This window comes from Pseudophryne corroboree, chromosome 4 (assembly GCF_028390025.1).
Source record: "Pseudophryne corroboree isolate aPseCor3 chromosome 4, aPseCor3.hap2, whole genome shotgun sequence".
In the NCBI taxonomy this organism is placed as follows: Eukaryota; Metazoa; Chordata; class Amphibia; order Anura; family Myobatrachidae; genus Pseudophryne; species Pseudophryne corroboree.
Window position 1 is genome coordinate 377,766,393 of NC_086447.1, and position 23,185 is coordinate 377,789,577.

At 50.3% G+C, this 23,185-nt stretch overlaps 1 protein-coding gene across 6 annotated transcripts in view; it reads right to left on the reverse strand.

Annotated features, from left to right (window-relative positions):
- ERICH1 (glutamate rich 1) overlaps window positions 1-23,185 on the reverse strand; it is a 254,498-nt gene that overhangs the window by 222,999 nt on the left and 8,314 nt on the right. The window contains exon 1 of one of the 6 annotated variants that reach the window (XM_063916659.1): window positions 10,482-10,570. The exons of 4 other annotated variants lie outside the window; for them this stretch is intronic. In XM_063916659.1, the coding sequence (XP_063772729.1) occupies window positions 10,482-10,521 (40 nt within the window). In that variant the 5' untranslated portion in view covers window positions 10,522-10,570. Of the gene's footprint in view, window positions 1-10,481; window positions 10,571-23,185 lie in introns of those variants that run through there. One more of the 6 variants, XM_063916662.1, reaches the window with a different exon arrangement.

The window sequence follows — 23,185 nt, forward strand, 5'->3', positions numbered from 1 at the left end:
CTGCTTAGAAGCAGGAGCACCCAGCCTGTTGGGTGCATACAGGATAAATAGCGAGTCAATTTTCTTGACTCTAGCCGTCCTGGAAACATAATTTTTCAAGGCCCTGACTACGTCCAGTAACTTGGAATCCTCCAAGTCCCTAGTAGCCGCAGGCACCACAATAGGTTGGTTCAAGTGAAAAACTGATACCACCTTAGGGAGAAACTGGGGACGAGTCCTCAATTCTGCCCTATCCATATGGAAAATCAGATAAGGACTTTTATATAACAAAGCCGCCAATTCTGATACACGCCTGGCCGAAGCCAAGGCCAATAACATGACCACTTTCCGCGTGAGATATTTTAGATCCACGGTTTTTAGTGGTTCAAACCAATGTGATTTTAAGAAACTCAACACCACGTTGAGATCCCAAGGTGCCACTGGAGGCACAACCGGGGGCTGAATATGCAGCACTCCTTTCACAATGTCTGAACTTCAGGTACTGAAGTTAATTTTTTCTGGAAGAAAATCGACAGAGCCGAGATCTGTATCTTAATGGAGCCTAATTTTAGGCCCATAGACACTCCTGCTTGTAGGAAATGCAGAAATCGACCTAGTTGAAATTCCTCTGTTGGGGCCTTTTGTGGCCTCACACCAAGCAACATATTTCCGCCATATGCGGTGATAATGTTTTGCAGTTACATCTTTCCTGGCTTGAATCAGCGTAGGAATGACTTCCTCCGGAATGCCCTTTTCCTTTAGGATCCGGCGTTCAACCGCCATGCCATCAAAACGTAGCCGCGGTAAGTCTTGGAACAGACAGGGCCCCTGCTGCAGCAGGTCCTGTCTGAGCGGCAGAGGCCATGGGTCCTCTGATATAATTTCTTGAAGTTCTGGGTACCAGGCTCTTCTTGGCCAATCCGGAACCACGAGTATCGTTCTTACTCCTCGCCTTCTTATTATTCTCAGTACCTTTGGTATGAGAGGCAGAGGGGGGAACACATAAACCGACTGGTACACCCACGGTGTTACCAGAGCGTCCACAGCTATCGCCTGAAGGTCCCTTGACCTGGCGCAATATCTTTTATAGCTTTTTGTTGAGGCGGGACGCCTTCATGTCCACCTGTGGCCTTTCCCAATGGTGTACAATCCTTTGGAAGACTTCTGGATGAAGTCCCCACTCTCTCGGGTGGAAGTCGTGTCTGCTGAGAAGATCTGCTTCCCAGTTGTCCACTCCGGGAATGAACACTGCTGACAGTGCTAACACATGATTTTCCGCCCATCGGAGAATCCTTGTGGCTTCTGCCATCACCATCCTGCTTCTTGTGCCGCCCTGTTGGTTTACATGGGCGACTGCCGTGATGTTGTCTGATTGGATCAGGACCGGCCGGTTTTGAAGCAGAGGCCTTGCCTGACTCAGGGCATTGTAAATGGCCCTCAGTTCCAGAATATTTATGTAGGGAAGTCACCTGACTTGACCAAAGTCCCTGGAAGCTTCTTCCCTGTGTGACTGCCCCCCAGCCTCAAAGGCTGGCATCCATGGTCACTAGGACCTAGTCCTGTATGTCGAACCTGCGGCCCTCTTGAAGATGGGCACTCTGCAGCCACTACAGTAGAGATACCCTGGTCATTGGAGACAGGGTTATCAGCCGATGCATCTGAAGATGTGATCCGGACCACTTGTCTAACAGGTCCCCCTGAAAAGTTCTTGCATGGAACCTGCCGAATGGGATTGCTTCGTAGGAAGCTATCATTTTTCCCAGGACTCGCGTGCAATGATGCACCGATAACTGTTTTGGCTTCAGGAGGTCTCTGACTAGAGTTGACAGCTCCTTGGCTTTCTCCTCCGGGAGAAACACTTATTTCTGGTCTGTGTCCAGAACCATCCCCAGGAACAGTAGACGTGTCGTAGGAAACAGCTGTGTCTTTGGACTGTTTAGAATCCAACCGTGCTGTTGTAGCACTTTCCAAAATAGTGCTACCCCGACTAGCAACTGCTCCTTGGACCTCGCCCTTATAAGGAGATTGTCCAAGTACGGGATCCTTAAAAACTCCCCTTTTTCGAAGGAGTATCATCATTCCGGCCATTACCTTGGTAACACCCTCGGTGCCATGTACAGTCCAAACGGCAGAGTCTGGACTTGGTAATGGTAATCCTGTACCACAAATCTGAGGTACTCCTGGCGAGGATAGTAAATGGGGGCATGCAGGTAAGCATCCTTGATGTCCCGGGATACCATGTAATCCCCCTCGTCCAGGCTTGCAATAACCGCCCTGAGCGATTCCATCTTGAACTTGAATTTTTTTATGTATGTGTTCAAGGATTTTAAATATAAAAAAGGGTCACACCGAACCATGCGGTTTCGGTACCCCAAACCGTGTGGAATAGTAACCCCGTCCTTGTTGAAGTAGGGGCACCTTAAGTATTACCTGCTGGGAATACAGCTTATTAATTGCCTCTAGCACAGCCTCCCTGCCTGAGGGAGTTGTCGGCAAGGCATATTTGAGGAAACGGCAGGGGGAAGACATCTCGAATTCCAGCTTGTACCCCTGAAATACTACTTGAATGAAACAGGGATCCACCTGTGAGCGAGCCCACTGATCGCTGAAATTTTTGAGACGGCCCCCCACCGTACCTGGCTACACCTGTGGAGCCCCCGCGTCATGCTGTGGACTCAGAGGAAGCGAGAGAAGAATTATGATTCTGGGAACAGGCTGACTGGTGCAGCTTTTTCCCTCTTCCCTTGTCTCTGTACAGAAAGGAAGCGCCTTTGACCCGCTTGCTTTTCTGAAGCCGAAAGGACTGTACCTGATAATACAGTGCTTTCTTAGTCTGTGAGGAAAACTGAGGTAAAAATATTTCTTCCCAGCTGTTGCTGCGGATACGAGGTCCCAGAGACCATCCCCAAATAATTCCTCACCCTTATAAGGCAGAATCTCTATGCGCCTTTTAAAGTCAGCATCACCTGTCCAGTGACAGGTCTCTAATACCCTCCTGACAGAATGGACATTACATTCATTTTGGATGCCAGCCGGCAAAATATCCCTCTGTGCATCCCTCATATATAAGACGACGTCTTTAATATGTTCTCATGTTAGCAAACTAGTATGTTTGACAGGGTCACCGACCACGCTGCAGCAGCACGCTCTGCAGGTTTCAGTCTAGTACCCGAGTGTGTAAATACAGACTTCAGGATAGCCTCCTGCTTTTTATCAACAGGTACCTTCAAAGTGGCCGTTCCTAAAACGGCAGTGCCACCTATTTTGACAACCGTGTGAGCGCCTTATCCACCTTAGGGGATATCTCTCAGCGTAACTTATCCTCTGGCGGGAAAAGGTATGCCATCAGTAACTTTTTAGAAATTACCAGTTTCTTATCAGGGGGAACCCACGCTTTTCACACACTTCATTCATTCATCTGATGGGGGAACAAAACACTGCCTGCTTTTTCTCCCCAAACATAAAAACACATTTTTAGAGGTTAATGTCAGAAATGTGTAACACATTTTTTATTGCGGGATCAAGTCACGGATGTTCCTAGTGGATTGTGTATATGTCTCAACCTTGTCGACACTGGAGTCAGACTCCGTGTCGACATCTGTGTCTGCCATCTGAATGAGCGGGCGTTTTTGAGCCCCTGATGGCCTTTGAGACGCCTGGGCAGTCGCGGGCTAAGAAGCCGGCTGTCCCACAGCTGTTACGTCATCCACCCTTTTATGTAAGGAGTTGACACTGTCGGTTAATACCTTTCACCTAACCATCCACTCTAGTGTCGGCCCCGCAGGGGGCGACATCACATTTATCGGCATCTGCTCCGTCACTATATAAGCCTCCTCCTCAAACATGTCGACACAGCTGTACCGACACACCGCACACACACAGGGAATGCTCTGACTGAGGACAGGACCCCACAAAGCCCTTTGGGGAGACAGAGAGAGAGTATGCCAGCACACACCAGAGCGCCATAACAAAGCCCTTTGGGGAGACAGAGAGAGAGTATGCCAGCACACACCAGAGCGCCATATAATGTGGGGATTAACACTATAACTGAGTGAATTTTCCCCCATAGCTGCTTGTATATACAATATTGCGCCTAAATTTAGTGCCCCCCCTCTCTGTTTAACCCTTTGAGCCTGAAAACTACAGGGGAGAGCCTGGGGAGCTTTCTTCCAGCTGCACTGTGAAGAGAAAATGGCGCCAGTGTGTCTGAGGGAGATAGCTCCGCCCCTTTTCCTCTGGGGCTATATATTGTGGTATTTTTGCCAGCCAAGGTGTTTTTATTGCTGCTCAGGGCGCCCCCCCCAAGCGCCCTGCACCCTCAGTGACCGGAGTGTGAAGTGTGTATGAGGAGCAATGGCGCACAGCTGCAGTGCTGTGCGCTACCTTGGTGAAGACTGATGTCTTCTGCCGCCGATTTTCCGGACCTCTTCTTGCTTCTGGCTCTGTAAGGGGGACGGCGGCGCGGCTCCGGGACCGAACACCAAGGACTGGGCCTGCGGTCGATCCCTCTGGAGCTAATGGTGTCCAGTAGCCTAAGAAGCCCAATCCGGCTGCAAGCAGGCGAGTTCGCTTCTTCTCCCCTTAGTCCCTCGCTGCAGTGAGCCTGTTGCCAGCAGGTCTCACTGAAAATAAAAAACCTAAATCTATACTTTCTTTCTAAGGGCTCAGGAGAGCCCCTAGTGTGCATCCAACCTCGGCCGGGCACAAGATCTAACTGAGGCTTGGAGGAGGGTCATAGTGGGAGGAGCCAGTGCACACCAGGTAGTCATAAATCTTTCTAGAGTGCCCAGCCTCCTTCAGAGCCCGCTATTCCCCATGGTCCTTTTCGGAGTTCCCAGCATCCACTAGGACGTCAGAGAAAAGGGATTCCGGATGAGGTTATTCCTACGCTGATAAAGGCTAGGAAGGACATGACGGCTAAACATTATCACCGTATACGGCGAAAATATGTTGCTGGGTGTGAGGCCAGGAATGCCTCTACAGAGGAATTCCAGCTGGGCCGTTTCCTTCACTTCCTACAGTCGGGAGTGACTTTGGGCCTAGAATTGGGGTCCATTAAGGTCCAGATTTCGTCCCTATCCATTTTCTTTCATAAAAAACTAGCTTCTCTACCTGAAGTTCAGACGTTTGTAAAGGGAGTGCTGCATATTCAGCTCCCTTTTGTGCCACCAGTGGCACCTTGGGATCTTAACGTGGTGTTGAGTTTCCTGAAATCTCGCTGGTTTGAGCCGCTTAAGACCGTGGAGTTAAAATATCTCAAGTGGAAAGTGGTCATGCTATTGGCCTTAGCTTCGGCTAGGCGTGTGTCAGAATTGGCGGCTTTGTCATGTAAAGGCCCCTATCTGGTTTACCATATGGACAGGGCAGAATTACGGACTCGTCCGCAATTTCTGCCAAAGGTAGTGTCATCTTTTCATTTGAACCAACCTATTGTGGTGCCTGCGGCTACTCGTGACTTGGAGGATTCCAAGTTACTAGATGTAGTCAGGGCTTTGAAGATTTATGTAGCCAGAACGGCTGGAGTCAGGAAAACTGACTCGCTGTTTATCCTGTATGCATCCAACAAGCTGGGTGCTCCTGTTTCAAAGCAAACTATTGCTCGCTGGATCTGTAACACGATTCAGCAGGCTCATTCTGCGGCTGGCTTGCCGCCTCCAAAATGAGTAAAAGCCCATTCCACAAGGAAGGTGGGCTCTTCTTGGGCGGCTGCCCGAGGGGTCTCGGCATTACAGCTTTGCCGAGCAGCTACTTGGTCGGGTTCAAACACTTTTGCAAAGTTCTACAAGTTTGATACCCTGGCTGAGGAGGACTTTGTGTTTGCTCATTCGGTGCTGCAGAGTCATCCGCACTCTCCCGCCCGTTTGGGAGCTTTGGTATAATCCCCATGGTCCTTACGGAGTCCCCAGCATCCACTAGGACGTTAGAGAAAATAAGATTTTACTCACCGGTAAATCTATTTCTCGTAGTCCGTAGTGGATGCTGGGCGCCCGTCCCAAGTGCGGACTTCTTCTGCAATACTTGTATATAGTTATTGCTTAAATAAGGGTTATGTTATGGTTGCATCAGGTTTGTCTGATGCTCTGTTGATGTTCATACTGTTAACTGGGTAAGTTATCACAAGTTGTACGGTGTGATTGGTGTGGCTGGTATGAGTCTTACCCTGGATTCCAAAATCCTTTCCTTGTACTGTCAGCTCTTCCGGGCACAGTTTCCTTAACTGAGGTCTGGAGGATGGGCATAGAGGGAGGAGCAAGTGCACACCAGTAGTACTAAATCTTTCTTAGAGTGCCCAGTCTCCTGCGGAGCCCGTCTATTCCCCATGGTCCTTATGGAGTCCCCAGCATCCACTACGGACTACGAGAAATAGATTTACCGGTGAGTAAAATCTTATTATTTATTAGATTACGATTACTTAGAATTTAGAATGCATTCATTATTACCAGTTATTTATATATCGCACACATAATCCACAGCGCTTTACAGAGAATATTAGACCATTCACATCAGTCCCTGCCCCAGTGGAGCTTACAATCTAAGGGGGTAATTCTCACATGATCACTCGCTGCAGTTCTTCGCCGCGATCAGGTTAGAACTGCGCATGCGCCGGCGCGGCAGCATGGCTGTCAGCCGACGGCTGTCGTTTCCTAGCGATCACCTCTGCCTGATTGACAGGCAGAGGCAGTCGCTGGGTGGGAGGGGGCGGCACAGCGGCGTTTGGCCGCCGTTTTGTGTGCGCAGTCCGGAAAACGCAGGCGTGGCCGGACTGTGGGGGGAATGCGGGCCGAAGCGGCTGCGTGACGTCACACGCAGCTGCTGCGACCCAGGCAGTGACGAGTAGTTCCCGGCCAGCACGCAAAAGCTGCGCTGGCCGGGAGCTACTCCTGAAGTGCAAAAGCATTGCCGCTGTGCGATGCTTTTGCACTTCTGCGACGGGGCAGGGACTGACATGCAAGGTGGGCTAGGCCTGTGCTGAGCGTCTCCCCGCATGTCTGTGTTCCTGATCATAGATGTGCTAAATTTAGCACAGCTATGATCAAGTCGGTATCACCCGCTATATTCCCAACCACATGTACATGCACACTCATTCATGCTAATTAACCTACCAGCATATTTCTGGATTGTGGGAGGAAAGTGGAGTACCTGGAGGAAACCCACGCAAGCACAGAGAGAATATACAAACTCAACATAGTTAGGGCCATTGTGGGAATCAAACCTATAACCTCAGTGCTGTGAGGCAGTAATGCTAACCATTATAAGCTTAGATTTTTTAATGCTGTCACCCACTGCCTTTCCGCAGCACCACTCTCTGCTCATCATCTCCCACTGCCACTCCCCAGACAAAACGCTCTCCTTGTCACCCACTGAGTCTCACCATCTTCCCGCCACTTCTCTCTCCTGTCACCCACTGACTCTCTTCATCTCCCCGTCACCCACTGACTCTCACCCCCTCCCCATCACCTCTTTCTCCTGACTCTCACCCTCTCCCTGTCATCCACTGACTCACACCTTCTGCCTGTCATCCTCTCTCTCTTTTCGCCGTCTGCCTGTCTCCCTCTGCCTCTCCCCAGTGTCACCCACTGCCTTTCCCTGGCATCACCCTACATCCATCTCCCATTACCTCTCCCTGTCCCCCACTGCCTTTCTCTGCCATTACTCTCTATCCATCTCCCATTGCCTCTCCTCATAATAAACTTACAGTATTATTTTGTGCATTGTAGGTATTGCCGCATAGTTAGCACCTTCTCTTGCTGATCTTTGACAAACCGATTGGAGTCAAGTGATTTTCTGCCACTGCTTTTCCCCGTCACCTCTCTCCTGTCACCCTTTCCCTGTTGCCCACTGACTCTCACCATCTCCATGTCAACTCTCTCCTGTTCCCCCTCTCCCTGTCACTCACCCTTTCCCCATCACCTCTCTCCTCTGTCACCCACTCTCTCATCCTCTTCACGTCACCCACTGACTCTCACCCTCTCCCTGTCACAAACTTACTCTCACCTCCTGTCACTCACTCTCTCTTATGCTTTCCCCGCCACCTCTTTCCTGTCACCTTCTCCCCGTCACTCACTTACCATCACCATCTCCCCGTCAACTCTCTCCTGTTCCCCCCTCCCTGTCACTCAGACTCTCACCCTTTCCCCTCTCCGTCACCCACTGACTCTCATACTCTTCCCGTCACCCACTGACTCTCACCATCTCCCTGTCACAAACTTACTCTCACCATCCTGTCACTCACTATCTCTCACCCTTTCCACGTCACCTCTTTTCTGTGTCACCCACTGACTCTCATCCTCTTCCAGTCACCTCTCCTGTAACCCACTGACCCTCACCATCTCCACGTCACATCTCTCTCTCCTATAAACCACAGACTCTCCCCCTCACCATCCTCCTGTCACCCACTGATTCTCACCATCTACCCGTCACCTCTCTCTCCTGTGACCCTCCCATCACCTCTCTCTCCTGTCAAACGTGGCTCGTTTGCAGCAATTAGTGTGCCTGCATCTGCGATCCATAGCGGCTAGTTGAAATTGCCTGTTGCACTGTCGTAGCACTCTGGGGCATGTATTTCCACAGCATGTGAAGAGTTCAGGGGTAAGCTGGGTCATGCCGCCAGCGACCCTGAGTAGTGTGATAAAAACTTTATGTATAAGTAGTAATCTTCCTGATACCCCTTTCCAGGGCCGGCACCCTCCTGCATTATACATTTTGTGCCCTCCTACAAATACAGATGTGGCCACTCTCATCCAACCCACGAGCTGCAACATGACAATTGCAACTAGCCGCTATGGATCGCAGATGCAGGCACACTAATTGCTGCAAACGAGCCACGTTTGCCGTGATTAGCCTTTAAGGTGAGAAGTGACACATCTGTATGTCCTCTTGACATGTTTCTTTACAGTTTCACAGGGAGATGGTGACAGGAGATAGTGAAAGTCAGTGGGTGATAGAGATGGTGAGAGTCAGTGGGTGACAGGAGAGAGAGGTGACGGGTAGATGGAGAGAATCAGTGGGTGACAGGAGGATGGTGACGGGGAGAGGGGGAGAGTCTGTGGTTTATAGGAGAGAGAGATGTGACGTGGAGATGGTGAGGGTCAGTGGGTAACAGGAGAGGTGACGGGAAGAGGATGAGAGTCAGTGGGTGACACAGAAAAGAGGTGACGTGGAAAGGGTGAGAGATAGTGAGTGACAGGATGGTGAGAGTAAGTTTGTGACAGGGAGATGGTGAGAGTCACTGGGTGACGGGAAGAGTATGAGAGTCAGTGGGTGACGGAGAGGGGATAGGGTGAGAGTCTGAGTGACAGGGAGAGGGGAACAGGAGAGAGTTGACGGGGAGATGGTGATGGTAAGTGAGTGACGGGGAGGTGACAGGAAAGAGGTGGCGGGGAAAGCATAAGAGATAGTGAGTGACAGGATGGTGAGAGTAAGTTTGTGACAGGGAGAGGCTGAGAGTCAGTGGGTGACAGGGAGAGGCTGAGAGTCAGTGGGTGACGTGAAGAGGATGAGAGAGTGGGTGACAGAGGAGAGAGGTGATGGGGAAAGGGTGAGTGACAGGGAGAGGGGGGAACAGGAGAGAGTTGACATGGAGATGGTGAGAGTCAGTGGGCAACAGGGAAAGGGTGACAGGAGAGAGGTGACGGGGGAAAAGCAGTGGCAGAAAATCACTTGACTCCAATCGGTTTGTCAAAGATCAGCAAGAGAAGGTGCTAACTATGCGGCAATACCTACAATGCACAAAATAATACTGTAAGTTTATTATGAGGAGAGGCAATGGGAGATGGATAGAGAGTGATGGCAGAGAAAGGCAGTGGGGGACAGGGAGAGGTAATGGGAGATGGATGTAGGGTGATGCCAGGGAAAGGCAGTGGGTGACACTGGGGAGAGGCAGAGGGAGACAGGCAGACGGCGAAAAGAGAGAGAGGATGACAGGCAGAAGGTGTGAGTCAGTGGATGACAGGGAGAGGGTGAGAGTCAGGAGAAAGAGGTGATGGGGAGAGGGTGAGAGTCAGTGGGTGACAGGGAGGGCGACAGGGAGATGAAGAGAGTCAGTGGGTGACAGGAGAGAGAAGTGGCGGGAAGATGGTGAGACTCAGTGGGTGACAAGGAGAGCGTTTTGTCTGGGGAGTGGCAGTGGGAGATGATGTGCAGAGAGTGGTGCTGCGGAGAGGCAGTGGGTGACAGCATTAAAAAATCTAAGCTTATAATGGTTTATATCAGTCCCTGGTTTATATCAGAGACTGGCAAGATGGGACTTCAGCTGAGAAGGAACTGAAGTCAATATGCTAAACACTGATCATGAGCATTTTGCCAATCACACTGGTCTCTCAGCTGTTTTATTTATTTACAATAAAACGATTATATGACAAAATAAGCGACTGTTTGGAGATAACTCCTAGGTTGTCGTTTGTTTTTTTTAATCCAAAATCAGGAGTTCGGAAGGCCACCGACCTGCCACATCGCTGAGATCAGCCACTCTCCTACCACAATCGCCCCGGTGTGATATTTACCTTCTCTCCGTGCAGAAGACATCACACATGTACACAGCATACACAGAGCTCCCACCCCCTACACAAGGGAAGTGAAAACATCTCTAACCGCTCTAGTCCCGCCTACTCAGTATTACGACTGGCCGATGGACAGGAGCCCTCACTAATATCACCAATCAGAGGTGGGCAAGCAGATCGTAGAGGGACGCCCACTGGCACCCGGCAATAGGATGAAAGAGCCAACGAGAAGTGCCGCCCGGGCACCCGCTGCCTGCAGGGCTGATAGGAAGCGTCTGTGTAGTAACTGCGACCCGGAAATCTATTGGTTCACTGGGATTATAGTGTGGAATCATTGTGAGCATGCCAAGGCACGCCCCCATATGGAACAGACTCCGCCCATATATGACATTCCAAAGTCTCCGCCCTGTGAGATGTCAACAGATTGGGACATTTTCAAAAGAGAAAGCAAAAAGCGCGTTCCCTGTCTCTGGATGCGGCTCTGTCATGTCCTGGAATCCTGAGATCTACAGCTTTCTTCTCCCATATATGCTGTACCTGGGTATTATTATCCAGTTACTGTATTGGAGTATTGGCACAGGCACATTGTTACTGCACATGCATTTGTGCCTATCACCTCAGCTACAGAAATTTCCACCTTTAAATGTGTGCATAGGCGGCCAGCATAGCATTTCTGTATTACAGTAATGCAATGGTTGCCTACACCAGGGTTTTTTTTTTAAATTATGGTGGTCATTCCGAGTTGTTCGCTCGTTGCCGATTTTCGCTATGCTGCGATTTGTTGCTAACTGCGCATGCGCATGGTATGCAGAGCGCATGCGCTAAGTTATTTAACTCAAAACTTAGTAGATTTGCTGGTCTTCGAGCGACGATTTTCAGTCGCACTGCTGATTGGTGAATGATTGACAGGAAAGGGGCGTTTCTGGGTGGTAACTGAGCGTTTTCCGGGAGTGTGCTAAAAAACGCAGGCGTGTCAGGGAAAAACGCGGGAGTGTCTGGAGAAACGGGGGAGTGGCTGGCCGAACGCAGGGCGTGTTTGTGACGTCAAACCAGGAACTAAACGGACTGAGCTGATCGCAATCTAGGAGTAGGTCTGGAGCTACTCAGAAACTGCAAGAAAATATTTAGTAGCAATTCTGCTAATCTTTCGTTCGCAATTCTGCTAAGCTAAGATACACTCCCAGAGGGCGGCGGCCTAGCGTTTGTAATGCTGCTAAAAGCAGCTAGCGAGCGAACAACTCGGAATGAGGGCCTGTATGTCACCTTCCTGAGAGGTAGCCCTTACTGACACATATTCCTTCCTAACAGGCTGTTACTGACTCATACTCCTTCCTGACATGTTACTGTTACTGACGTATTCCTTTCTGACAGACTGATGTTACTGACATATACACCTTCCTGACAGAGTGATGTTGCTGACTGGTTGGTTAGTTGCGCCATTCTGGCAGGCTGGTTTCAATGTTGTTGTTTCTTCCTTCATTTTAACAATAAGGAAAATAAAATAAATGTTATTTCTCTGACGTCCTAGTGGATGCTTGGTACTCTGTAAGGACCATGGGGAATAGACGGGCTCCGCAGGAGACTGGGCACTCTTTAAAGAAAGATTAGGTACTACATCTGGTGTGCACTGGCTCCTCCCTCTATGCCCCTCCTCCAGACCTCAGTTAGAATCTGTGCCCGGCCAGAGCTGGATGCACTTAGTGGGCTCTCCTGAGTTCACTAAAAAAGAAAGTATTTGTTAGGTTTTTTATTTTCAGTGAGATCTGCTGGCAACAGACTCACTGCTACGTGGGTCTTAGGGGAGAGAAGCAAACCTACCTGCTTGCAGCTAGCTTGTGCTTCTAAGGCTACTGGACACCATTAGCTCCAGAGGGATCGAACACAGGGCCCGACCTCGATCGTCCGTTCCCGGAGCCGCGCCGCCGCCCCCCTTGCAGAGCCAGAAGACGGAAGATTCCAGAGAAAATCGGCGGCTGAAGACTCCGGTCTTCTATAAGGTAGCGCACAGCACTGCAGCTGTGCGCCATTGCTCCCACAGCACACCACACGCTCCGGTCACTGGTGGGTGCAGGGCGCTGGGGGGGGGGGGGGGGGGGGGGGGGGGGCGCCCTGGGCTGCAATTAGTATACCTTACTTGGCAAAATGCACATAATACAGTTCTAAACTGTATATGTGCCTAATCCCCCGCCATAAATATTATTAAAAAAGCGGGAGAAGCCTGCCGCTGAAGGGGCGGGGCTATCTTCCTCAGCACAGCCAGCGCCATTTTCTCTTCACAGCTCCGCTGGAAGGACGCTCCCCAGGCTCTCCCCTGCAGTATACACTACGGAAAGGGTAAAAAAGAGAGGGGGGGCACATAAATTTAGGCGCAAATTGTGATTATAAGCAGCTATAGGGGGAAAATTCACTTTGTATTAGTGTAAATCACTCTGTTATATAGCGCTCTGGTGTGTGCTGGCATACTCTCTCTCTGTCTCCCCAAAGGACTTTGTGGGGTCCTGTCCTCAGTCAGAGCATTCCCTGTGTGTGTGTGTGTGTGTGTGTGTGTGTGTGTGTGTGTGTGGTGTGTCGGTACGGCTGTGTCGACATGTTTGATGAGGACGCTTACGTGGAGGCGGAGCAGGAGCCGATAAGTGTGATGTCGCCCCCTGCGGGGCCGACACCAGAGTGGATGGATATGTGGAAAGTATTAACCGACAGTGTCAACTCCTTGCATAAAAGGTTCGATGACGTAACAGCTTTGGGACAGCCGGCATCTCAGCCCGCGCCTGCCCAAGCGTCTCAGAGGCCATCAGGGTCTCAAAAACGCCCGCTACCTCAGATGGCAGACACAGATGTCGACACGGAGTCTAACTCCAGTGTCGACGAGGATGAGACAAATGTACAATCCACAAGGGCCATTCGATGCATGATTACGGCAATGAAAAATGTGTTGCACATTTCTGACATTAACCCGGTTACCACAAAAAAGGGTATTATGTTAGGGGAGAAAAAGCAGCCAGTGACTTTTCCCCCATCTGATGAGTTAAATTAATTGTGTGAAGAAGCGTGGTGTTCCCCAGATAAGAAACTAGTGATTTCTAAGCGGTTACTAATGGCGTACCCTTTCCCGCCAACGGATAGGTTACGCTGGGAGACATCCCCTAGGGTGGACAAGGCGCTCACACGCTTATCAAAAAAGGTGGCACTGCCGTCTCAGGATACGGCCGCCTTAAAGGAGCCTGCAGATAGAAAGCAGGAGGCTATCCTGAAGTCTGTGTATACACACTCAGGTACTATACTGCGACCTGCTATTGCTTCAGCATGGATGTGTAGTGCTGCAGCAGCATGGTCTGATTCCCTGTCAGATAACATTGATTCCCTTGACAGGGATACTATTTTGCTAACCATAGAGCATATTAAAGACGTAGTCTTATATATGAGGGATGCACAGAGGGACATTTGCCGGCTGGCATCTAGAATTTATGCAATGTCCATTTCTGCCAGGAGAGTATTATGGACTCGGCAGTGGACAGGTGATGCTGATTCTAAAAGGCACATGGAAGTTTTGTCTTCTATGGGTGAGGAACTGTTTGGGGACGGTCTCTCGGACCTCGTGTCCACAGCAACAGCTGGGAAGTTGACCTTTTTACCTCAGGTTCCCTCACAGCCTAAGAAAGCACCGTATTATCAAGTACAGTCCTTTCGGCCCCAAAAAGGCAAGCGGCTCAGAGGCGCGTCCTTTCTGCCCAGAGGCAGGGGTAGAGGGAAAAAGCTGCACCAGACAGCCAGTTCCCAGGAACAAAAATCCTCCCCTGCTTCCACTAAGTCCAGCGCATGACGCTGGGGCTCCACAGGTGGAGCCAGGTGCGGTGGGGGCCTGTCTCCGGAACTTCAGCGACCAGTGGGTTCGCTCACAGGTGGATCTCTGGGTTCTACAAGTGGTATCTCAGGGATACAAGCTGGAGTTCGAGACGTCTCCCCCTCGCCGTTACCTCAAATCAGCCTTGCCAGCTACTCCCAAGGAAAGGGAGGTAGTACTGGCGGCAATTCACAAGCTGTACCTCCAGAAGGTAATAATCAAAGTTCCCCTCCTTCAACAGGGACGGGGTTACTATTCCACAATGTTTGTGGTACCGAAACCAGACGGTTCGGTGAGACCCATTCTAAATTTGAAATCCTTGAACACTTATATAAGGAAGTTCAAGTTCAAAATGGAATCGCTAAGGGTGGTTATCGCAAGCCTGGACGAGGGGGATTTTATGGTATCACTGGACATCAAGGATGCTTACCTACATGTCCCCATTTACCCACCTCACCAGGAGTACCTCCGATTTGTGGTACAGGACTGCCATTACCAATTCCAGACGTTGCCGTTTGGTCTGTCCACGGCACCGAGGGTATTTACCAAGGTAATGGCCGAAATGATGATACTCCTTCGAAAGAAGGGAGTTATAATTATCCCGTACTTGGACGATCTCCTTATAAAGGCGAGGTCCATGGAGCAGTTGTTGGTCGGAGTAGCACTATCTCAGGAAGTGCTACAACAGCACGGCTGGATTCTGAATATCCCAAAGTTGCAGCTGGTTCCTACGACGCGTCTGCTGTTCTTGGGTATGATTCTGGACACAGAACAGAAGAAGGTGTTTCTCCCGGAGGAGAAGGCCAAGGAGTCTGGTCAGAGACCTCCTGAAACCAAAACAGGTGTCGGTGCATCACTGCACGCGAGTCCTGGGAAAGATGGTAGCTTCTTACGAAGCAATTCCCTTCGGCAGGTTCCATGCAAGGATCTTTCAGTGGGATCTGTTAGACAAGTGGTCCGGATCGCATCTTCAGATGCATCGGTTGATCACCCTGTCCCCGAGGGCCAGGGTGTCTCTGCTGTGGTGGCTGCAGAGTGCTCATCTTCTCGAGGGCCGCAGATCTGCTGGCAACAGACTCACTGCTACGAGGGACTAAGGGGAGAAGAAGCGAACCTACCTGCTTGCAGCTAGCTTGGACTTCTTAGGCTACTGGACACCATTAGCTCCAGAGGGATCGAACACAGGACCCGACCTCGATCGTCCGGTCCCGGAGCCGCGCCGCCCTCCCCCTTACAGAGCCAGAAGCATGAAGATGGTCCGGAAAATCGGCGGCAGAAGACTTCGGCACTGCAGCTGTGCGCCATTGCTCCTCATGCACACCTCACACTCCGGTCACTGATGGGTGCAGGGCGCTGCGATGGGGCGCCCTGAGCAGCAATATTAACACCTTGTCTGGCAAAATAACACAATATATAGTCCTAAAGGCTATATATGTGTAAAATACCCCTGCCAGGATCCATAAAAAAGCGGGAGAAAGTCCGCCGAAAAAGGGGCGGGGCTATCTCCCTCAGCACACTGGCGCCATTTTCTCTTCACAGTGCAGCTGGAAGACAGCTCCCCGGGCTCTCCCCTGTAGTTTTCAGGCTCAAAGGGTTAAAAAGAGAGGGGGGGCACTAAATTTAGGCGCAAATCTGTATATTATAGCAGCTATAAGGGAAAAATCACTGTGGGTAGTGTGAATCCCTGCATTATATAGCGCTCTGGTGTGTGCTGGCATACTCTCTCTCTGTCTCCCCAAAGGACTTTGTGGGGTCCTGTCCTCAGTCAGAGCATTCCCTGTGTGTGTGCGGTGTGTCGGTACGGCTGTGTCGACATGGTTGATGAGGAGGCTTATGTGGAGGCAGAGCAGATGCCGATAAATGTGATGTCGCCCCCTGTGGGGCCGACACCAGAGTGGATGGATAGGTGAAAGGTATTAACCGACAGTGTCAACTCCTTACATAAAAGGCTGGATGACGTAACAGCTGTGGGACAGCCGGCTTCTCAGCCCGCGCCTGCCCAGGCGTCTCAAAGGCCATCAGGGGCTCAAAAACAGCGTACCCTTTCCCGCCAGAGGATAGGTCACGTAGGGAGATATCCCCTAGGGTGGATAAGGCGCTCACACGTTTGTCAAAAAAGGTGGCACTGCCGTCTTAGGATACGGCCACTTTGAAGGAGCCTGCTGATAAAAAGCAGGGGCTACCCTGAAGTCTGTATATACACACTCAGGTACTATACTGAGACCTGCAATTGCCTCAGCATGGATAGTGCTGCTGCAGCGTGGTCTATTACCCTGTCAGGACAGGGATACTATTTGCTAACCATAGAGCATATTAAAGACGTCGTCTTATATATGAGGGATGCACAGAGGGATATTTGCCGACTGGCATCCAGAATTAATGCAATGTCCATTCTGCCAGGAGGATATTAGGGACCCGGCAGTGGACAGGCGATGCTGACTTTAGAAGGCACATGAAGATTCTGCCTTATAAGGGTGAGGAATGGTTTGAGGATGGTCTCTGGGACCTCGTATCCACAGCAACAGCTGGGAAGGAAAAAATTTACCTCAAGTTTCCTCACAGCCTAAGAAAGCACCGTATTATAAGGTACAGTCCTTGCGGCTTCAGAAAAGCAAGCGGGTCAAAGGTGCTTCCTTTCTGCATAGAGACAAGGGAAGAGGGAAAAAGCTGCACCAGACAGCCAGTTCCCAGGATCAAAAATCTTCCCCCGCTTCCTCTGAGTCCACCGCATGACGCTGGGGCTCCACAGGTGGAGCCAGGTGCGGTGGGGGCGCGTCTCGGGAACTTCAGCGACCAGTGGGCTCGCTCACAGGTGGTTCCCTGGGTTCTGCAAGTAGTATCACAGGGATACAAGCTGGAGTTCGAGGCGACTCCCCCTCGCCGTTACCTCAAATCAGCCTTGCCTGCTGCCCTCGATGAGAGGTAGTACTGGCGGCAATTCACAAGCTGTACTTCCAGCAGGTGATAATCAAGGTACCCCTCCTTCAACAAGGCCGGGGTTACTATTCCACAATGTTTGTGGTACCGAAACCAGGCGGTTCGGTGAGACCCATTCTAAAATTGAAATCCTTGAACACTTATATACGAAGGTTCAAGTTCAAAATGGAATCGCTCAGGGCGGTTATTGCAAGCCTGGACGAAGGGGATTACATGGTATCACTGGACATCAAGGATGCTTACCTGCATGTCCCCATTTACCCTCCTCACCAGGAGTACCTCAAAATTGTGGTACAGGACTGTCATTACCAATTCCAGACGTTGCCGTTGGTCTGTCCCCGGCACCGAGGGTATTTACCAAGGTAATGGCCGAAATGATGATACTCCTTCGAAAAAAGGGAGTTATAATTATCCCGTACTTGGACGATCTCCTTATAAAGGCGAGGTCCAGGGAGCAGTTGTTCGTCGGAGTAGCACTATCTCGGGAAGTGCTACAACAGCACGGCTGGATTCTGAATAGTCCAAAGTCGCAGCTGGTTCCTACGACGCGTCTACTGTTCCTGGGTATGGTTCTGGACACAGAACAGGAAAAAGGGTTTCTCCCGGAGGAGAAGGCCAAGGAGTTGTCATCTCTAGTCAGAGACCTCCTAATACAAATACAGGTGTCGGTGCATCAATGCACGCGAGTCCTGGGAAAGATGGTAGCTTCTTACGAAGAAATTCCATTCGGCAGGTTCCATGCAAGGATCTTCCAGTGGGATCTGTTGGACAAGTGGTCCGGGTAGCATCTTCAGATGCATCGGCTGATAACCCTATCTCCAAAGGCCAGGGTGTCGCTGTTGTGGTGGCTGCAGAGTGCTCATCTTCTAGAGGGCCGCAGATTCGGCATACAGGACTGGGTCCTGGTGACCACGGATGCCAGCCTTCGAGGCTGGGGGGCAGTCACACAGGGAAGAAACTTCCAAGGACTATGGTCAAGTCAGGAGACTTCCCTACACATAAATATTCTGGGACTAAGGGCCATTCACAATGCCCTAAGTCAGGCTAGACCCCTGCATCAACACCAGCCGGTGCTGATCCAGTCAGACAACATCACAGCGGTCGCCCATGTAAACCAGCAGGGCGGCACAAGAAGCAGGATGGTGATGGCAGAAGCCACAAGGATTTTCCGATGGGCGGAAAATCATGTGTTAGCACTGTCAGCAGTGTTTATTCCCGGAGTGGTCAACTGGGAAGCAGACTTTCTCAGCAGGCACGACCTCCACCCGGGAGAGTGGGGACTTCATCCAGAAGTCTTCAAAATGATTGTACACCGTTGGGAAAGGCCACAGGAGACGTGATGGCGTCACGCCTCAACAAAAAGCTAAAAAGATATTGCGCCAGGTCAAGGGACCCTCAGGCAATAGCTGTGGACGCTCTGGTAACACCGTGGGTGTACCAGTCGGTGTATGTGTTCCTTCCTTTGCCTCTCATACCCAAGGTATTGAGAATACTAAGAAGGAGAGGAGTAAGTACTATACTCGTGGTTCCGGATTGGCCAAGAAGAGCTTGGTACCCAGAACTTCAAGAAATGATCTCAGAGGACCCATGGCCTCTGCCGCTCAGACAGGACCTGCTGCAGCAGGGGCCCTGCCTGTTCCAAGACTTACCACGGCTGTGTTTGATGGCATGGCGGTTGAACACCGGATCCTAAAGGAAAAAGGCATTCCGGAGGAAGTCATTCCTACGCTGATTAAGGCTAGGAAAGATGTGATCGCAAAATATTATCACCGCATATGGCAAAAATATGTTGCTTGGTGTGAGGCCAGGAAGGCCCCAACGGAGGAATTTCAACTGGGTCGATTTCTGCACTTCCTACAGTCAGGAGTGACTACGGGCCTAAAATTGGGTTACGTTAAGGTCCAGATTTCGGCTCTGTACATTTTCTTCCAAAAAAAACTGGCTTCACTGCCTGAAGTTCAGACTTTTGTTAAGGGAGTGCTGCATATTCAGCCCCCGTTTGTGCCTCTAGTGGCACCGTGGGATCTCAACGTGGTGTTGGATTTCCTGAAGTCACATTGGGTTGAGCCACTTAAATCCGTAGAGCTAAAATACCTCACGTGGAAAGTGGTCATGCGGTTGGCCTTGGCGTCGGCCAGGCGTGTATCAGAATTGGCGGTTTTGTCATGCAAAAGCCCTTATCTGATTTTCATATGGATAGGGCGGAATTGAGGACTCGTTCCCAATTCCTTCCTAAGGTGGTATCAGCTTTTCATGTGAACCAACCTATTGTGGTGCCTGCGGCTACGTGGGACTTGGAGGACTCCAAGTTACTGGACGTAGTCAGGGCCCTGAAAATAGATGTGTCCAGGACGGCTGGAGTCAGGAAAACTGACTCGCTATTTATCCTGTATGCACCCAACAAGCTGGGTGCTCCTGCTTTTAAGCAGAATATTGCTCGCTGGATCTGTAGCACGATTCAACTTGCACATTCTGCGGCTGGACTGCCGCACCCTAAATCTGTAAAAGCCCATTCCACGAGGAAAGTGGGCTCTTCTTGGGCGGCTGCCCGAGGGGTCTCGGCTTTACAACTTTGCCGAGCTGTTACTTGGTCAGGTTCAAACAATTTTGAAAAAGTCTGCAAGTTTGATACCCTGGCTGAGGAGGACCTTGAGTTTGCTCATTCAGTGCTGCAGAGTCATCCGCACTCTCCCGCCCGTTTGGGAGCTTTGGTATAATCCCCATGGTCCTTACGGAGTTCCCAGCATCCACTAGGACGTCAGAGAAAATAAGATTTTACTCACCGGTAAATCTATTTCTCGTAGTCCGTAGTGGATGCTGGGCGCCCATCCCAAGTGCGGATTGTCTGCAATACTTGTATATAGTTATTGCCTAACTAAAGGGTTATTGTTATGAGCCATCTGTTAGTGAGGCTCAGTTATATTTCATACTGTTAACTGGGTATAATATCACGAGTTATACGGTGTGATTGGTGTGGCTGGTATGAGTCTTACCCGGGATTCAAAATCCTTCCTTATTGTGTCAGCTCTTCCGGGCACAGTATCCTAACTGAGGTCTGGAGGAGGGTCATAGTGGGAGGAGCCAGTGCACACCAGGTAGTCCTAAAGTTTTCTTTAGTTGTGCCCAGTCTCCTGCGGAGCCGCTATTCCCGATGGTCCTTACGGAGTTCCCAGCATCCACTACGGACTACGAGAAATAGATTTACCGGTGAGTAAAATCTTATTTTCTCTCCACAGCTCCGCTGAGAGGAAGCTCCCCAGGCTCTCCCCTGCAGATTCACGGTAGAAAGAGGGTAAAAAGAGAGGGGGGGCACATAAATTTAGCGCAAAATCAGTATATACAGCAGCTACTGGGTAAACACTAAGTTACTGTGTAATTCCTGGGTCATATAGTGCTGGGGTGTGTGCTGGCATACTCTCTCTATGTCTCTCCAAAAGGCCTTGTGGGGGTTCTGTCCTCAAATAGAGCATCCCCTGTGTGTGTGGTGTGTCGGTACGCTTGTGTCGACATGTTTTACGAGGAAGGCTATGTGGAAGCAGAGCAGGTGCAGATGAATGTGGTGTCTCCGCCGACGGCGCCGACACCTGATTGGATGGATATGTGGAAGGTGTTAAATGATAATGTAAACTCCCTGCATAAAAGGTTGGATAAAGCTGATGCCTTGGGACAGTCAGGGTCCCAACCCATGCCTGATCCTACAGCGCAGAGGCCGTCAGGGTCTCAGAAGCGCCCACTATCCCAAATTGTTGACACGGATATCGACACGGATTCTGACTCCAGTGTCGATGGCGATGATGCAAAGTTGCAGCCTAAAATGGCTAAAGCCATCCGCTACATGATTATAGCAATGAAGGATGTATTGCACATCTCAGAGGAAAACCCTGTCCCTGACAAGAGGGTTTATATGTTTGGGGAGAAAAGGCAAGAAGTGACTTTTCCCCCTTCACATGAGTTAAATGAGTTATGTGAAAAAGCTTGGGATTCTCCTGATAGGAAAATGCAGATTTCCAAACGGTTACTTATGGCGTATCCTTTCCCGCCAACAGACAGGTTACGCTGGGAATCCTCCCCTAGGGTAGACAAAGCTTTGACACGCTTATCTAAAAAGGTAGCCCTGCCGTCACAGGATACGGCCGCCCTAAAAGATCCTGCGGATAGAAAGCAGGAAGGTATCTTGAAGTCCGTTTATACACATTCAGGTACCCTACTAAGGCCGGCAATTGCGTCGGCCTGGATGTGTAGTGCTGTAGCAGCATGGACAGATACTGTGTCTGAGGAGCTTGATACCTTGGACAAGGATACTATATTGCTGACCCTGGGGCATATAAGAGACATTTGCCTACTGGGCTCTAGAATAAATGCAATGTCAATTTCTGCCAGAAGGGTCCTGTGGAATGGAGGTTTTACCTTATAAGGGTGAGGAATTGTTTGGGGACGGTCTCTCGGACCTAGTTTCCACAGCTACGGCTGGGAAGTCAAATTTTTTGCCATATATTCCCTCACAGCCTAAGAAAGCACCGTATTACCAAATGCAGTCCTTTCGATCACAAAGAGGCAAGAAAGTCAGAGGTGCGTCCTTTCTTGCCAGAGGCAGGGGTAGAGGAAAGAAGCTGCACAATACAGCTAGTTCCCAGGAACAGAAGTCCTCCCCGGCTTCCACTAAATCCACCGCATGTCGCTGGGGCTCCACAGGTGGATCCAGGAGCGGTGGGGGCGCGTCTCCGAAATTTCAGCCACCAGTGGGTTCGCTCACTGGTGGATCCCTGGGCTATACAGATTGTGTCTCAGGGATACAAGCTGGAATTCGAAGTGATGCCCCCTCACCGTTACCTCAAATCGGCCCGGCCAGCTTCCCCCATAGAAAGGGAAGTAGTGTTAGCGGCAATTCACAAATTATATCTCCAGCAGGTGGTGGTAAAGGTTCCCCTCCCTCAACAGGGAAGGGGTTACTATTCCACAATGTTTGTGGTTCCGAAACCGGACGGTTCGGTCAGACCCATATTGAATTTAAAATCCCTGAACATTTACCTGAAAAGGTTTAAGTTCAAGATGGAATCGCTCAGGGTGGTCATTGCAAGCCTGGAAGAGGGGATTTTATGGTGTCTCTGGACATAAAGGATGCATACCTTCATGTCCCCATTTATCCACCTCATCAGGCGTACCTCAGATTTGTGGTACAGGATTGTCATTACCAATTCCAGACGTTGCCGTTTGGTCTCTCCACGGCACCGAGAATATTTACCAAGGTAATGGCGGAAATGATGGTTCTCCTGCGAAAGCAAGGGGTCACAAATATCCCATACTTGGACGATCTCTTCATAAAGGTGAGGTCCAGGGAGCAGTTGCTGATCAGCGTAGCATGCTCTCGGGAAGTGTTACAACAGCACGGCTGGATTCTGAATATTCCAAAGTCGCAGCTGATTCCTACGACGCGTCTGCCCTTCCTGGGCATGATTCTGGACACAGACCAGAAGAAGGTTTTTCTCCCGACGGAGAAGGCTCAGGAACTCATGACTCTGGTCTGATAAAGCTAATTATTTATCTTGAACCTAAGCAATATACTTATTAAAGACAACATACGCAATAGGCGCACGAGGTGCCGTAATGGTACGCACTTAGCGTAGCAGACGCTAAGCCGTGGTCGAGACGCACGAGCGGCACGTTCGCTCACGGCTTACGCTTGGTATCGAGCACGCTATAGGCGGCCCGAGTACCGTAATGCTACGCTAATAGCGTAGCAGACGCTGTACCGCGAGAGCGGGATATGAGCGGTGCTGACGCTCACTGATTTACACACAGACAACCTTGTAACAACACACTATAAGGGTATGCTTATACTGTAAACCTTAGTACTGTAATATTATCACAATGTAACGCTGATTAACCTTTATGATATGAAAGCTGTTTGAGCGACTGAGACGCTCAAAAA